The sequence below is a fragment of the Dermacentor andersoni genome, chromosome 1 (genome assembly GCF_023375885.2).
Source record: "Dermacentor andersoni chromosome 1, qqDerAnde1_hic_scaffold, whole genome shotgun sequence".
Taxonomy (NCBI): Eukaryota; Metazoa; Arthropoda; class Arachnida; order Ixodida; family Ixodidae; genus Dermacentor; species Dermacentor andersoni.
The window spans coordinates 243,880,918-243,898,299 of NC_092814.1; the positions used below are offsets into that span (position 1 = coordinate 243,880,918).

The following is a 17,382-nucleotide window of genomic DNA, read 5'->3' on the forward strand; positions in this document are numbered from 1 at the left end:
GTTTTCACAAGAACTGTCCAAATGTACACAGACGACATTTTGGGAGTATTTTAATTCTGTACATCAGCCACTTGTAAGGATGATGGAACACAGACAGTCAGCCATAAACTTTTGCTGTGCACCGACTCAGTCCTGGAGCAGCAAGTAGGAAATACCGGCACCAAGAGCAGCAATAGCTGCACTCGCAATTGGAACTGAAAAATAAAGTCATTTTTCAAAACAATCTTGTAACATTCACAGTATGTAGTGATGTGATTATTACACCAAGAGGTGAAACTTGCAACATTTGGGCAGAAATTGCATAATATGCACCAAGGCTGCACTAAGTTTCTTTTTTTCCTTCAGAGAAGCAAAACCAAAGTTGGCCATTCAGTTGTCACTGCAGGACAGATGTAGCTTACCATGTTTTTAAGTATAAGTACCGTTCAGGCTACAGGTGAAAAAGATAACGTTGCCCATCGCAATTGCCTGAATCACTGATAGCTAGGCTACAAAGAAGTGTGCCTCAACATTTCTCAAATGCCGTTACCAGCATCAAGACGCATGCCCTGCCGCGAACTGTGAGTTGCGTCCATGTAAAATTGGCTGTCAGCACATGAAAACATACAAGCTTGCACAAAGCTTCACATGCTGACAGCGCACAAATATAATTACACTGTATTAGGTCACAACCACCATTGTGTCAGCCACGCTAGTCTAAGACCAAGGGCATATGTACAGCATCAACCAGTTTTTGTTTTCGTGAAGGATTCACTTGTACTTTATGTGAAGTACACAAGAAAGTCGCACTGTTCAAGATGTGCAAATCAAGTGCTCGCAGCCATCTTGGGTGAACTTGCATGCACCTTGTGGGAACCCTTGGACCCCTGTCACCTACATGGTCACTGGGGACACTCCATTCCAGCCTTATTTTGGATAGCGTACGTTCCCCACCGGCATGATGTGGAGCTTGCTGCTTGCGTACATGGCCCACATTACACAGTGCACCGCGCGTATTAACAGTACCCGAAGAGCTTCGACATCTTTTTTTTTAGCATCCGAGGTACGTGGGCACCTTCGCCTGGAAGTTTCACCTTCAGTGCCCTTGGCTGTCGGATGTGCGGGCCCCTTGGTTCCGCGCCCCTCTGGGCAAGCAAGGTTGCCCACTTTGTGTGGCTCGGCGGACTTACGCGGAGCTTTCACCTGTAGTCTGCGACTGCTACCCTAGTGCTGTAACTCCTGTATGGTATGCATCTTTGTACTTAACAGGGAATAACCCTCCTTTCTTTTGTAACACGGGTGAAGTCTCTACGCCTTGCCGGTGAGTAAGCAAACCTGGCACGGTGCCCCTTTGCGTGCGCAGCAGAGTGGGGATGAGCTCTAAGGTTAAGGTCTTCTTAGGCCTTAACTAGCCTGTATTGAGCATATTGGCCTGAACCCCACAACCTACACACGTAAAACTGGATGGAGAAGGCTACAAGTGTGGCAACAGCGTGACACATGCTGAGCACACCTATGGCCCGCAACAAAACGTACTGCGACAGCGAGCAAGTCTGACGCTAGCACGTGGGTACAAATTGAAGTGCCTTTTACTTTGCTTGCGAATGGCTTCCGTAGCCATCTCACACTGAATTAAAATAAAACTATAGACTACCATACTTGACAAAACAGCACTAAACAGACATGGATGAAGAAAGGTAGATACACAATCATGCTATTCGTCCTCGTCTTTTTAACATATGAACATTCATCAACTAGTCCAAGTTGTCTGCCATTAGGCAATAGCTCACATATGTTAACAGAAACGTGCGAGTGTGTGGCCATTGATACCTAAAGCACTGTCTCGTCACAACCACCTGTGTTATCGACAAGGGTACACATCTGCAGATGTCAGCCAGCGAGAGACAATGGGCCATGGAAATGCTTTCATCGATATCGGAGCTGGTTGTCACGAGACTGTGCTGCAGGTATCGACAGCCATGCACCTGCAAGTTGCTGTGTTCAAATACGTATCTCGGCTCTTGCAAAGCCATATCCTGACAGTAGGTGTGCGTCTTTTTACCAAAATGACGAGCTGGACTTCAGCTAGATAACAGCTGTGCTTTTGAGTTGCACCTTTACTATATGTGCCAATCCTCGATCACAGGGCTTGGCTAAATTAATATGTGCATGACCAAACACTTCCAAATCTTTTACACCGTGGAATAATTGGTTCAGGTGAATATGGGGAGACAGCACACAATATAAGTCACCAGAGTCTCGAATATCCGCACTACATAACCAAAACAATTTTTTTCAAAGGCTGTACATTTGCAAAACGTGGATGAAAGCAGCTGCAACTATCCAAGAATTAAAACATGACCAGGATATTTGCATCCGTTTAAACTTGTGTTGAAAGTTGCACGCGCACGTGCCCGGACCACCACTTTTCAAGCATCATTTCTTATTCGAGCATCAAGGGACTGGAACAGCCTTCCACACGCCATCGCAGCCATCACAAGCCCATTTGCCTTTACTGAAGCTGTTGTCACCCATATCTCAAAATGAACGCCTGTTTCTAATGTTTATTTTATTAACCACCCCTTATGTAATACCCCTCCAATGGGGTTTTTAAGGTAATAAAGTGAAGTGAAGAAAAGTTAACATCCAAGGACCCGCAGTCTGCATGGAGCAGGCAAAATAACACTGAAAAAAAGTAAGTTGCTGACTAATTTTTCGGACATGTTCGATCATTTGGCCTTCCCCGCAGTATCACCACCAAATCCACAGAACCAATGTAGAACGATGACCGAAATTTCGTACCCTTTACGGTCTAGTACGTTGTCTCGGATTTCTCAGACAGATCCGCGAGTACCCGATGCCAAAATATGGTGACTGTGAATGAATTGCTGCCATTTGAGTGTTGCCTGCACCACCACTTTTGTTGTCGAGGTGGTTCATCTGCTTCTAAAGTGCCGTACAGCCACTGCAACATGTTTTGTTGACTCCGCACCAAACCACAACTTTGGTCTTCGACTCTAGACAGGCCACATTGGTTAGGCCTAGCCGGCATGCGATCCTGCACACAGGCTGAACTGACAGCAGAGTGCGTGAAGCAAGGCTTGGTTTCGCAGGCAATCAGCCGGCAAGCACTGCGAACGTGTAAGAGTTTGTATTTGCTGGAAAGAACGGTGAAAACTCGTGTTGTGGACAATTCCTCCGAACTGAATTAGCGAAACACAGCTCAAGACTAGCCTCGCAGATTGAAGGTCGCACACGCGATGGGCGAACGCAAGATGCGCCTGCAGCCTCGACCGTCGCGAAATTTTTGGCGACCCTGTCCAGTTTCGGAAAAAGCAGTTGGCTGCAGCATTTACTTACTGCAGCCTTTTTTACGCTGAGCCGTGCTCCCTGCAAGACTGCAGAAGATAATGCCAACCCTTTCACTTCCTCACACATATCCACTCCTCTATTTACTTTCCGCGCACAAACTGAAAAGCCAAAGAGGGGCGTGGTTCGCTCCATGTCTAGTTGTCCTGTTGATGATGATAACTTATTGGCATTCCCTTTGATATGGGACGGTGACAAACAGTCACCTAGCCAGCTTGATTTAATCAGGTATGCTATACATGTTTTTCAGCATAGCATTTTGGTATGCATCTCCTTAACCTTTCTTCCTCAAACCTTCTCTATCTTCCTTGTACCACTACCTATTCCTTTCCGTTCGGTATGCCTGCATATCTTTTGGTTATCAAAGTACGTCGAAACACACGAGGATGAGAAGCCTGGAAGGAGCACCTGCACTAGTGCCTGATGGGTTGCACGGGATTCCTTTCATGCTGCATCAGCCAGAAAAGCGGTCACCAGGTTTCACTGAAGAAAAACAAGACAATGCACAGCAACAAATGCAGCCACCATCGTTTCGACATTTCGTCCCGCAAAAGGGCACCTAAGGAAAGGAATACAGCCAATGTGCCCAATCTGAAGAAGCCCGGAGTTGTTCTAATCTTCGTCCAGGAGCCACAATCCACACACACAAAAAAATTAATTTTACAAACCCTACGCTTGCCGTGCACATAAAAAGTGCAAACACGGCAGCAAAACTGCAGCAATGAATCGGCGAGCTCCACACGGACATGCGTGACCTCCGCGACAACCATAAATGCTGATCCCGGAGGCCTTGTATTGTACCATTATGGCTCCGCTTGCCAGCAGTGACTTCAGCCTGCAGGGACAGATGACGCTGCAGTAGACCAGAGTGCTCCAGCACCCCAGGTTGTCATTGCAAAAAGAGATGTTTTCGCCCGTGGACTACGCACTGCCCTATTCCAGTACACCATAACGATACAATGCCAATGAAGATGATGGTGGTGATGATGACAATGACGATTTATTGGCATCTCCTGTGAAATGGAGCAGTGATGAACGGTCACCTAGCCTGATTGATTTACTAAGGTATGCCATACATATTTTCCATTATAGCAATTTTTATACATCTCTATAATCTTCTTTTTCTTCCTCAAGACTTCTCTATCTACCTTGTACCGCTCCCTATGCAACTGCTACAAGGCATGCCACCTGGTGTAATATGCAACTACAATGCAAAGTGTGCACGTATCGACACTATGCGGCAGGCATGGCTTGGTGGTAGAGTAGCTGACTCCCGTGTACCGGGCACGGGTTCGATCCTGGCAGGAACTGGTTTCTTTTTTTTTTTTTTTTCATTCCCGCCGATAGCTGCAACGAACACCGGTGGCGAAAAACATTGCCAACTGAAATGGCTATTGAAATGAGCCCATAACAGCTTACACTGTAAAAGAAGGCGGGGCCCATGACGTAGTTGTCACAGGATCCTAGAATATGGAAGAACCCAGGGAAGGGATTTCGCTTGCGGAGGATAGACAGGGCAAGTGGAGAGAGTGTCTATGTTGGCGGTGACGCTCGCCTCCTGAAATTATGGGTTCGCGCCACTTCAAATATTTCAATCTCTGCTAGTATTAATTAACTAATTTGGAAAAAAAATATTGCCATAGAACACTCCTTAGAGGGCATGTAACAACTTCCAGCGTATAACCAAAATTTGCTATCTGGCCTGGTAAGGGGCCCTTTAAATATGTGCCAATATTAACTGTATTGGGCACGTGTTTGCATTGAAGGCCTGGTGTAGCAGGATTGAATGACCTCCACAGGAAAATGAGCAGCAATAAGTGTACTTCATCCTCTGGGATTAATCCTAGACAAGTGTATGCATGTGCATGATATACTGATTCTCATTGGAGAACATGGCAATACTGCTCTAGCTAGAGTAAATATTTGTGTGGGAAAATGTGTGCCTGGTAATTGCACCAAAAGGTTTATTTGCTGCTTCAAAGTGGCCTGGGCCAATCACATTACTGAACATCTGAATGCAATTACATGGAGTAGCTACAGTAAAGCCTCACTAATACGTAGTTGGCGGGGAACATGGATCAGGTACACAGTAAGTGATGTTCTAATTAACCAACAATGGCAGATCAGCAGCTATAGACTTACCGACCAAAAAACATGGGTAATCCTCACTCAAAGATATGCAGACAAGTTTTATTTGCAAGCTGGCAGCAAAATAATCAGTGATTTTCACTTGCCACTGCAGTGGCTTTGCAGCAACGGCGGTATTCTCAAACTCAACAAGGCTGCAAGCCAGTTTCTCCATCAGGCCCTACTTCTCTGTAAATGCCCTCATGATGGTCAACACACAAGCTGCATTGGATACGGAAGGGCCATCATCCATGACGACAACATGGAAGCGCTAGAAGCTATGGGAGCAAGAAAAGCCATGGCTACCATGTTTTGGCTACCATTGCTAGGATCATGGCTACCATGTTTTTTTGACACTATCAGTGATGACTGCAGTCCGAGAAAGGTACGTGTGCTGCAATTTCGCTATCTATGGTCTGAACACACAGCATTTCAGCGATTCCACGCATGTACGTGTCAAAAAATGAAGTAAACACTACACACTAAGAATTTGGCATGCATTAAGAGACTACAGCTTAAGCTGTCCGCCAGTATGTTAGGTTCAATGGCAATAGGGCATAGGATTCATCGCGACTATATTTAAACCAGAATTTATTATTAGGAGGGTATAAATTAACAAGGCTTTACTGTATACAGAACCCTTTAGAAGCACTTCTAGTCATAAATGCCTATAGTAACTGCAACACAATTGAAGATTGTGAAACAAAAGTTTTCGAAGAATGCAGCCTATAGAGAATTACTCATTTATCTGTTAAGTACCCTTTTTTTCTGTCTCTCTCTTTCTCTCTGTTAAAATAAATGTACTTTGAAGTTTTCATTTAAAGTTTCAGTGCACTGCACACACTCTTTCGACTGTTCTGCCAATCCCAAGTTCACATAACATGGCACTATCCATTTATTGAGTAGGTTGTAAGACTTCAGATGGTTGCAAAGAAACCTTTGCATTTCTTTTTTTTTTTTTTTTTTGCTTAATGTTTACAAGACAACACAACATATAACAGAAAAGCAGCCAAAGCACTTACTGAGCATGTTGCGTCCACGTGAAAGCTGTTCTGTGGCCTCAGTAATAATTTCTGCTGTCTCAACACCATCTATAACCTGCTGGTTGCTTTCTGGCAATAAAACAAGCAAAGATGACACATTTTGCTGCCCATCATCAAAGGAGATAAAGAATGCACACTGAATAAATGAGATTTACATTAGAATTCAAAATCCACACATTGTTAGAGCTATGCAGTGTGCTATAAAAGTCACACAGCACAAGAATAATGGTAAAAATGTTTAGACAAATAAGAAATGCACACCTGGTGAGTGCTCTGTGTCAAGCTCAATGTCTCCTGCAGAGACATCAAGGCCGAGCAGTTCTTGAAGGGCCTCAAGAGAGTCGCAAGCTGCATCCCCATGGAAGATGTAATCGCACAGAGTCAAGCCACGGTCACCCAAAGGTGCAAACACTCGCTTTGGGAGCTCATGCACCAGTGAAGGGTCTGCATAAAACAGTGCATTCTGCTGTTTGAAAACGTTTGAGACAAAGTTCTCTTCCCTTACACACAATACACATCCTCTCAAAGCTGCTTTTTAGTCAATGGCACTGGTGTTCCAGTAAGATGGACTAAATATGAAAGAGGCATCAGTGGTCAAATTCCAGAAGCACCACCAATTCACAATTGGCTTGGCACATGAAATGGAAAACATCATAGAGAAGCGTTCATATGCAAATCATTATCAAAGTAACACATAAATGTCAAAAGTAAGGAAAATGCATACATTATTTGTTATGCGTAACATAATGCAACAAAAGGTAAAGGCTGAATGCAACAATGTACCAAGCAAAAAGACTAAAACATTCAATCACAGCTGCATTTTATTTCATGAACATTCCAGCAGCACTACAAATACCGGGTGCGCAAAGTATTTGAGGACATAATGATGACTTCACGAATAGCAACAATATTTCAAACAAGATTCAATATTGTTACGGGTATAGCATGTATTTACAAATTTTTACTACCTACATAGTTACAACAGCCCCAAGCAACAGCGACAGATGCAGGACTATTGCGTGCCTCTGGCCACTTCGTCGCTGTCATCGTCATCCGACCGACAGTAGCAGCCCCTTTGCTGTCTCGTGGCACAACCCCCCCAGGCGAGATTGCCGACCCGGTGCTTGTTAGGACAGACCAGAGGAGGCCGTCACGTATGGCTTAGGTCTCACAACGTGCACAATAGCAGAGTGTGGTCGCATAGACCGCGCTGGCTTGATGACTGCTTTAATTTCGTATGTAACGTCGGTGGCTTGACGTAACACCCTAAGGACCATCGTAGCAGGATAATAGCTTTTCAGAGAGACCGATACAGGACAGAGACCACAGTAGGATGAGGGAACCTGGGGAGTAACAAATTCCTCTAAGGTGATGGTCATACAGGGCTTTTTGGGAAGCCTGGAACACTGTGAGCCGTTCACGAGTGATCTGGTAAGCTGTATTGGTGTGCGCTATGACATCACAAACATACGTAGTGGATGAACTTAGAGCAGTGGGAAGTAAAGTATCGAGAGGCAGAGAAGGTTCGTGTCCGTAGAGAAGATAAAACGGTGAGTAGCCAGTGGTGTCATGCCTGGGCAAGTTGCAGGCAAAAGGTGCTAAGTCCATTCGTTTGCGAGTGATAAGCAGTTGTGAGCTTGTGGCAGGTAGAGTATGAACAAAGGATGTCTTCGATGACATGACACAAAAAGTACCGGCCTTGGTTGGTCAGAAGCTGTTGAGGAGCACCATGATACAAGATGATGTCATAGAGAAGAAAGTCGGTGACATCCGTAGCACAGATGGTTGGGAAGAGGTGGGTAATGGCATATCATGTCGCATAGTCGGTCGCGACAGTGACCCACTTGTTGCCCGATGTGGAGGTTGGAAAGGGACCAAGAAGATCAAGCCCAACACAAAAGAATGGTTCAATGAGGATGTTGATAGGATGATGCAGACCAGCTGGAAGCATAGCTGGTCACTTGCAGTGTTGGCATTGGTCGCAGCTAGTGACATATGGTTGCACGGAGCGGTAGAGACCAGGCCGGAAGAAACGACGCTTGACACGATCATGAGTGCGGGTAAAACCAAGGTGACCAGCGGTTGGCTCATCTTCACGTGAAGTTGGCGGAGGACAGCTGACCATAGATGGGCAGGCACGACGAGAAGGCATTCAGGGCCATCTGGATGCACATTGTGGCGATATAAGGTGCTATCGTGAAGGCAGAACAAGTGGAGTGAAGGGTCAAATGTAGCAGAGCTAAGACTGTTGATGATAGAACATAAAGTCGAGTCTCAGTGTTGTTCGTCCCCTATATTAAGGAGGTCCGAGATAAGTCACAGGCGTCGGTGTCTTGTTCGGTGATGTCAGGGGAATCCATGGGATGCCATGACAGGCAATTGGCATCTTGATGAAGCTGGCCGGACTTGCGCACTACCAAAAACGAGTATTCTTGGAGGTGGAGAGCCCAACGACCAAGGCGGTCTGTAGAGTCTTTCAGCAAAGAAAGCCAACAGAGGGCATGGTGATTAGTTACGATGGTAAAGGTGCAGCCAAACAGGTAGGTACAAAATTTGGTGACATCCCGGACAGGAGCAAGTCACTCTCGTTCTGTTATTGAGTAATTCTCCAGTGCGGACAGCATGCAGCTAGCATACGCAATAACAGTCATGTCCGCACTGACACTGAGTGAGAACAGTGCTGATTCCATGGCCGCTGGCATCTGTACAGAACTTTTGTTGGTGGGGTCGGATCAAAATGCGCTAACATAGGAGAAGTTGTGAGGGCATCGATAAGCGCCGAAAAGGCAGCAGCTTGGGGCGAGCCTCCGTGTAAAAGCAAGATCCTTATTGAGGAGCACAGTAAGAGGACGCGCAATATCGGCGAAATTACGGATGAATTGGCGGAACTGGGAGCACAATCCAATGAAGCTTTGTACGTCTTTAGCCAAACAAGGTTTTCACGGCGCAAACATTTTTATGATTGGGATGGACACCCATGTGTTGCCGAGATGGCCGAGTACAGTTATTTCATGACGTTCGAAACAGCATTTTGAGGAGTTGAGCTGGAAGCCAGCATTGCGGAATACCTTTAGAATGGTGGAGAGGCACTGAAAATGGCTGTCGAATGTTGGTGAAAAAACGGTGGCATCGTCAAGGTGGCACAAGCAGGTTGACCACTTGAAGCCACAAGAAGCGAATCGATCACGCGCTCGATGTGGCCGGCGCATCGCAAAGACCGAAAGGCATGACTTTAAAATGATAGAGAGAGGCCATCCGGAGTTACAAATGCAGTTTTTTTCACGGTCCAGTAGATGAACAGCAATCTGCCAATAGCCTGAGCGAAAGTCAATAGACGAGAAATATTGGCCACAGTGAAGACAGTCGAGTGCGTCGTCTATGCAGGGCAAGGGAGAAACATCTTTCTTCGTTATCTTGTTGAGGTGTTGATAATCAACACAAGATCACCAGGTGTTGTCCTTTTTCTTGACTGGAACAACAGGACATGCTCATGGACTAGGGAACAGTTCGATGATGTCCTTGGCCAGCATTTTCTCGATTTCTTCTTGGATAATGTCACGTTCCGTGGCAGAAACATGATAAGGGCGCCGGTGAAGGGGTTTGCATCGCCAGTGTGGATGTTGTGCTTAACAACTGTGGTCTGGCCTAATGGCCGAGAGATGGGCATAGGATAGCACGATCCAACAAAGATCTTCTGCTTCCATAAGCAGGAAGTCTGCAGATATCATTTTGTCAAAATCGGCACATGGTGACGCGATGATTGTGAGAAAGCTTGAATGACTCTGAAGGCTGTCAACAGCTAACACAGAAATATCGCATTCCTGCAACGACGACACAGTGGCAAGTGTGTATCGGCAGGTATCACACTTGCCTGCTGTTTTTTTTCCGCTATGGTGACCACAGCATGCGGGAGGATGATAGAGTGCGTAAGGAGCACGTCGAGGATGGGGGAAACAATGTATTCACCATTGCACACAGGAGGAGAAAGACTAAACGGGATGTACCTTGCGGCTTGCGGTGGCAGATGAAGGAAGTCTACAGAACATAGGCGGCTGGGAGTGTCGGAAATTATATGAGTGTCAAAAGGGAGTTCCAGTTGATGCCCACCATAGAGTTTCCTACAATTACTAGAGGGAACTCTGGCATTGCAATCACTCAGCCACCATGGGATGATGGGAAGTACATGGATTTGTCTGATCTTCGTGCTATCCTTGTGTCGATCTTCGTGTCGCATCGTCGGCTATCCCCTTCAAAATGTGCAAGATCTTGTCGGATTCGGTCATATTTGTGTCAGCCTTTCGACAAAGGCCCAGCACATCCTGTATGTAAGAAATGTAAGATTCAGTGGTCACCTCGATGCAGGATCTCTGCTCCTTTACAGTGGTCTGCTGACAACTAAATAGTCTGCCAAACAACTCACAAAGCTTCGCCTTGTAAGCGTCCCAACTTGTCAGATCCTCTTCATGCGTCTCGTACCACATGCGTGCCATTCCTTTCAGGTAGAATATCATGTTGGCTAACATCAGTGTGGGTTCCCACCTGTCGTGGTCGCTGACGCACTCATACATGTCGAACCAGTTTTCGACATCCAAGTCATCTTCAGTTCAGTTCAGTTTATTATTCTTTAAGTACAACGAATTGGTAAGAGACAATATACAGACGAGGGTCCCAAAGTCAAAGACTGCATCGGTGTCAGAAAAGGTTCCCAGGTTTCATGGGTGCAAAAGAATAACAGGAGCCTGTGGCTGCTGCGCTGTCGTTGCTTTGTTGGTCATCGCGGAGCAAACAAGACGGAGACCACTTTGAAGTTCCGTGCTTAGTTGACGGAGTGGGCAGGCAGACAGGCTTACCCCACACCTCCATCAAAAAAAGATGTTACGAAAATAGTGTGTACTTACAAATTGTTAGTATATAAAAGGTTACAACAGCCACAAGCAGTGGTGACGAATGTAGGACTATCACATGCCTCTGGCCACTTTGTGGCTGTCGTCATCATCCAACCAACAGTAGCAGCCCCTTTGCTGTCTCATGGCAATATGGTATTCATTCAAAATTTTGAACCTTGTATCTTTTTCCTGTTCTCTAAGGATGTTGTATAAACCCTTTTGAGGTTCAATTATTGTCTGAGTTCTCCTTTGATAGCAGCTGCATGCTTGGAACAGATAGTAGGTGTTGATGTTGGATAGCGCTTCCACAATAGCGGCCTTAACAGCCTTAGCAGCCATAAAGAAAGCTTGGCAGTTGACTGTGCCTCTTTAAGCTGCTCTGCGACGGCTTTATTTGGCTTTTCAGAGTTCTCACTCATCATGGCCTCTACCTGCTGAAGAAACAGCCTCCCAAATGGTGTCTGTCCACTGGCAGCACTTATTTCTTGCTTGTTTCTCTTTGTCTTCGATGATAATTGGCCATAAACTATTGTCTTATCCAAAAAGAAAGGATTTGGAGGCATTCACAAAAGTGCCAATCTCGAACTTGCTGTGGTCGGCATGTAAGGTGATTGGACAGTGTACAGATTCATGTCGTGTGTCCAATTGGAAGCTAATACCCGGTAGCATATGTGCTAGACTGGTGGTAGAGGGTTTGTGGAAGACGAAGTCAAGCATCTAGGCAGATAAGATGCAAATACTAATGTCTATCTCAATTTGAAGCCATGTGCTCAAATACCTCATGCAGCCTGTACACCAACAAAATCGTACAGCCAAGACCACTTATAATAGACATCACAGTTATGCAGAATGCATTTGTTATAGCTGAGCACTTGTAATAGGTGTACAAGAAATAACCAACAAAATATAAAAAATATTTATTGTTTTCCAAAGTAATCAATAAGCTTGCTTGGCATCACGGCTCCTAGATTGTTCAAAGAAGACAAGTGCTCATCACCGAGAGCTTCAGTGGAGATGAACTGTTTCAGCAACACAATAAACTCAATCATGATTCATGCGCTTACAGGTGGTGATATTGCTTCGTGATCTCCTCACTTCATTTAATTTATTGCTGACAAAGCCTTGCAGTTCAAGTGCTATCCGCATGAGGGAGAAATCCACTTCCCCGTAGCAAGGAGAGCACACCACATGACTACTATGTCAAGCTTTTGTTAGGCTGCACGGCCCCTAAGAGCTCGCCGTGGGGATGGAGGAACATTTGCTCGAGAGCTACAAATGCTACCCCATCTCTGGGAAGAGAGAAGCACTCAGCCTTCGCACGTGCATCTGCTCAGTAGTGGCATGCGAACTTGGTGCTCGCCGGAAACATCACAGATGGCCCCACCCATTATCCTTGAGAGTATACTGCTTCACGAATGATGCCCTTCAAGACACTGGCTTCGTCATTCATATCGATGAAGTCATCCCAACTGATGTGAGCAGCAATTGACTGCACTTCAACCACGTGCTACCATAAATTCAGGCCAGTCATCATTGCTTCCAAGCTCCACAGTTACAGGCTCTGATGCCCCAAACAAGAATCCAGCCATGTGAAAACTGTTCTTCATACAATTCGTGTTAACCTTCATCCAAGCCTCCTACAGACCGTTTTTCATGATCGCCATCGTATTGGCCAGGCAGTGGTACCATCTACGAGCCGTCAGTTTTGGCCGCCATGCCAGCTTCGGTTAATGCTCTGTGTTGTATGCCAGAGATACGCTTAGCGGCAGTTGCTAGTGTTTATTTTCCGGCTCGCACAGTCTACATAGTGTGACATGGCATCTTCTATATTGGAAACGGTTCTGTGAGAGGTACTGAAGTGATTTAAGTCAGCATGGCCAAAGTTTCTGCTGCCTTTGTGGCAGGTGGAGCACCCAGCGCGATGTGTGCACACATGTTTGAGCTTACAATGAGCCTTGGAGGCCAGTTTTGTATTTCTAAAAATTCATTTAATGAATGTGCCCTTTGTAGAAAAAGAATATATGTGCAAAGGCAGACACTGAAGTAAGAAATGGGAACAAAAAGCAGTTGGCATATTGGTGCCGAAACCTCCATGCGGACACGTATCCTTCTACGCATGCCTCAAGGGACCTTCTATTCGACCACTTTGTGCTCCGGGCAGCGAGGACTGAACAACGCATTGTTCGTGATTGGTGCAAAATGCCACACCTCTGTCTACCTGGATCTCATCACCTACTGTGATGAAACACCTCAAGATCAAGCGATCAGCTTGGCAAGCACAGAATACAAAGATTCTGCAGCAAGCCCGATCACTTTCAGGTATTTCCGGCCATCTGTGTTCTAGCAACGCCAAACTCTCAAACCTTAAAAGGCCCCTTACCAGACCACATAGCAAATTTCGGTTGTACGCTGGAAGTTTTTACGTGGCCTCTAGGGAGCGTTCTGCCACAAAAATTTTTCGAATTGGTTCATTAATAGCCGAGATAAACATACTTCAGTGCCGCAAACCCATGATTTCAGGAGGCAAGGGCCACTGCCAAGAGAGACATTCTCTCCACTTACCCCGTCTAGTCTCTGCAAGCGAAATTCTTTCCCTGCTTTCTCCCATACCGGAGCTTGAAGATCGCGTGACGCATACGTCATGGACCGCGCCTTCATTTTTTTTTCTTCCCCCTCGTTTTTTTGCTGCACAGTGCACTTAAACCAAGGCGTTGCGCACGAGCTGTTCCATTTGTCTCGTTTTGCACAGCACATGATTTTGCACGCCGTGCACAAGAACACCTGACTAACGGTATAAGTCGGGGCAGATACAAGCAGATCACAGAGCATGATCGCACGCTGGAACACAGTGGAAAATGACATGGTTTCGTTGTCTGCGCGTGCAACTGCACGACATGGGGAACAAGCAGGCGAAATGTAAGTACATCTCCCTTGCTGCGGGGCGAAGTAAAACAAGAATGCGCAGGCATTCGGTTTGTGTTTTATTAGTCTTTTAAACTTTAATTCATCTATGAAGCAACGGATTACACAAATAAAAGATACTCCCTTGACGAATTCTCGAAATCACATGCCACTATGAGCAACATCACAGCACTGCCATGTACGTAGGCACACTTGGGTGATATGCATCGGCTCTCTGGCTGGAAATGCGGCGCCCATGAGGACAAGACCAAATGGCGTTCGGTTTTAAATTTCAGCTCTTTCAGCAGCGCATAGCGATGCAATACTGAGCAGACACAATTGTTAGCGTGCATTGTATGCACGGTGCTTGTCAGCTCAAAATGGCCAGACCTGGCGAGCGACCCTTTAATGTGGCTCTCGAAGAGCACATTGCCGACGACAAGCTGGAAGCAGAATACGTAACTGTTGCAGAGTATGAAAATCAAACTATCAGCATGCTTGCCGAGATTTGCTGCAAAATTGCTGTTTGGAACACGTACACTACTTCACAGAATTATACATAGGCAGCTCCTGTGGCTATGCTCAGAATTGCCCCATGGCTACTGAACCTTGATGTGCCAACATTCATAAACAGTCAGGTTTCTGGGAGCAGTACGAGCAGAATATTCATCTGAACAACGCTCTATAGACAAAAAACAACTTTTTCCATCTACGGCATTACCCTTGCAGGCGAAGCGGTGGCAGTGATTGCCAGACTGTCAGATCTCGTTATGAGGGGTGGGACTGCCTAAAGTCATTTTGGAGCAAGAAAAACTGTGTTTTGGAGCAGTTTGGAGCAGACAAAATTGCATTTTGGAGCAGCTTGGAGCAGACTAAATTGCAATTTGGAACAGGCCAATCTGAATTTTGGTAGAATAATGGAACATGCAATATAGAAGTGCACTTCGAAACCACTACGAAGCAGAATAAACCAACACGAGCGCTGTAGTGCAACTGCCTTAAGCAACGTCTTAAGCTGAACTTTCAAGCAGATAACCCCGATACTGCAACCGTCTAGTACATGCGAATTTTGGTAATAGTGCCTATATATCTTCAATTTATGGTAGCAATCACAAAAAAACATGCATTCTGCATTAGTGTGTCTGAAAATTTTAAAAATAGCACATTTTTTATAAACACATTTTTCTTTAATGTCTCGACAGTGTGGGTGAAGTGCCTGGAAATGCACTTCACCAACAGACCATACGGAGAAGGGAGAGTTACGAACTACAGTGCTTTATTATGGCGATAGCAATTATATGGACACACCAGGTGCATTTCTGCTGTTGTCATCGCCATGGTGTTCTGTATAAAGTCCAAGGATGACAACATCGTTGCCCCGCACCGTATGCTGTGTGTGTGAGTCAAATCATGCGAGGGCGAGCCGAAGATGGCGGCTCAATTTCGCGCGTGCGAGAAATGAATGTGAGGAGAAAGCACACAGTCTTTCGTCGTGCACAAGGTACCGGGGGAAGGGGAGGAGCAGGAGAGGGTTTTTCAGCGGCTGCTGCATATGGCAAGGCCGCGCGGGCCCTATCTTGAAAGCGATCTGTGATGGGGACAGTGCATGCGCCGAGTGATGATAGCATTGTGTGCGTTGTGTTTTCAGCGCTTATTACGCGTTCAAGCAATAGGCAGCACGAAGGTCACTTCGCTTGCTGCTGCTGCCGCGCTTCCCCACTCCAGCGTTTTGACAGCGAGTACACGCGGTGATCGAGTGAAATGTGTTCACTTTTGCTTGTGCGTGTGTGACATCACGTTTGGTAATTTAGTAAGTGAATGTTTATAAGTTTATATGGACAATAAAACTACCATCCTTACTTCGTATAGCTGTCTACTAATTTGCTACCGCGATCAATGTTTTGCCTTTCAGGTGAAATGAATATGTGACTTTTTTTTAGTCATTTCTACATAATAGACCAGGGCAATTTCAAAGCACCTAATGCTTAACTTTCTGGTGGTATAACATAAAACTATTCCAATCTGTTTTATTTGAAATCTGCCATCACCCTTTGTGCCAGGCCAAAATGGCATAGGCCTCGCCCATATGGGCACAAAAACAGACTGGAATAGTTTTACGCTATACCAGCCTTGGTACAGAGATGCACGCCCGTTGAACTCGCTGCAGCGTGCGCCTCCCTAAATCTAGTTAGCTTGCAATGCCCTCAGCCTAGTTTTCATTGTTTTGTGCCTCAGCTAGGGAGCACCGCACCGCTCGACCTACTCAATCGTATTCACGTACACTCTAAATTCTACAATCACAGCTGCGCAGGCCGTTGTGACAGCAGCCCGACAGCAAGGAGTGGCTGCGTCGTGCTGGCCACTTACTGGAAGTGCCAGAAAGTCCATTGCTGCAAATGCGAAAATTACAAGAAACTCTGCGGGAGGTGCCGTCGCGCGGTGTGCGGAATTTCAACAGCTGCACTCTTTTTTTGGAAAACGAATCCGCTCACTGTTCGCGGCCACTGCCGGAGCACACATTCCCAAGACATTCTGGCGCAGCGTGCCGCAATTTCGGTCATTTTCTGTCTTTGGCACAGGAATCCTACCCCTGCGTTATGCCAATGTCATCGAACTTTCAATGAACATTTTGGTGATCACAAGAAGTTAGGCCAGCACCACCTGTCAGTGCTTTGTAGTATACCACATGTAAAGTCGGGAAGAGACATACAAGGCTTGGGAAACTGTATGGTGCCATGCAGCTAAACATCTGCTGTCTAATGGCACTAAACATACCAATGCTCAGTTTCTCAGCAATGCTGATTGATATGCTACAGGAAGCTTCGCCATACAAGATTGTCCTTGTGTATACACTGAAAAGCAGACCCAAGCTTTAAGACAGTGCATGTCTGGTACTCATCAAAACATCTCGGAACAGTGGCAGCTGCAACATTGGATGCTAAGTTAAAGGAGCTGCTCACATTCATACAAACGTGTTGAGTTGGAAAGCGGAGCACAGTGCTGCCCAACAACACAACGATCTCTCAACGACTGTGCTGAGAGGACCCGAGGTGCTAGCACGACTTCTGTACTGCACA

General features: G+C 45.9%; 1 protein-coding gene across 3 annotated transcripts in view; it reads right to left on the minus strand.

Annotated features, from left to right (window-relative positions):
- Window positions 1–33: 33 nt before the first annotated feature.
- LOC126548007 (protein odr-4 homolog) overlaps window positions 34–17,382 on the minus strand; it is a 76,177-nt gene continuing 58,828 nt past the window's right edge. For 2 of the 3 annotated variants that reach the window (XM_055063582.2, XM_050196081.3), the window contains 3 exons: window positions 6,780–6,962; window positions 6,498–6,587; window positions 34–194 (listed from right to left, as the gene is read on the minus strand). In XM_055063582.2, coding sequence (XP_054919557.1) covers window positions 127–194; window positions 6,498–6,587; window positions 6,780–6,962 — 341 coding nt within the window. In that variant the 3' untranslated portion in view covers window positions 34–126. The remainder of the gene's footprint in view (window positions 195–6,497; window positions 6,588–6,779; window positions 6,963–17,382) is intronic. The other variant, XM_055063580.2, reaches the window with a different exon arrangement.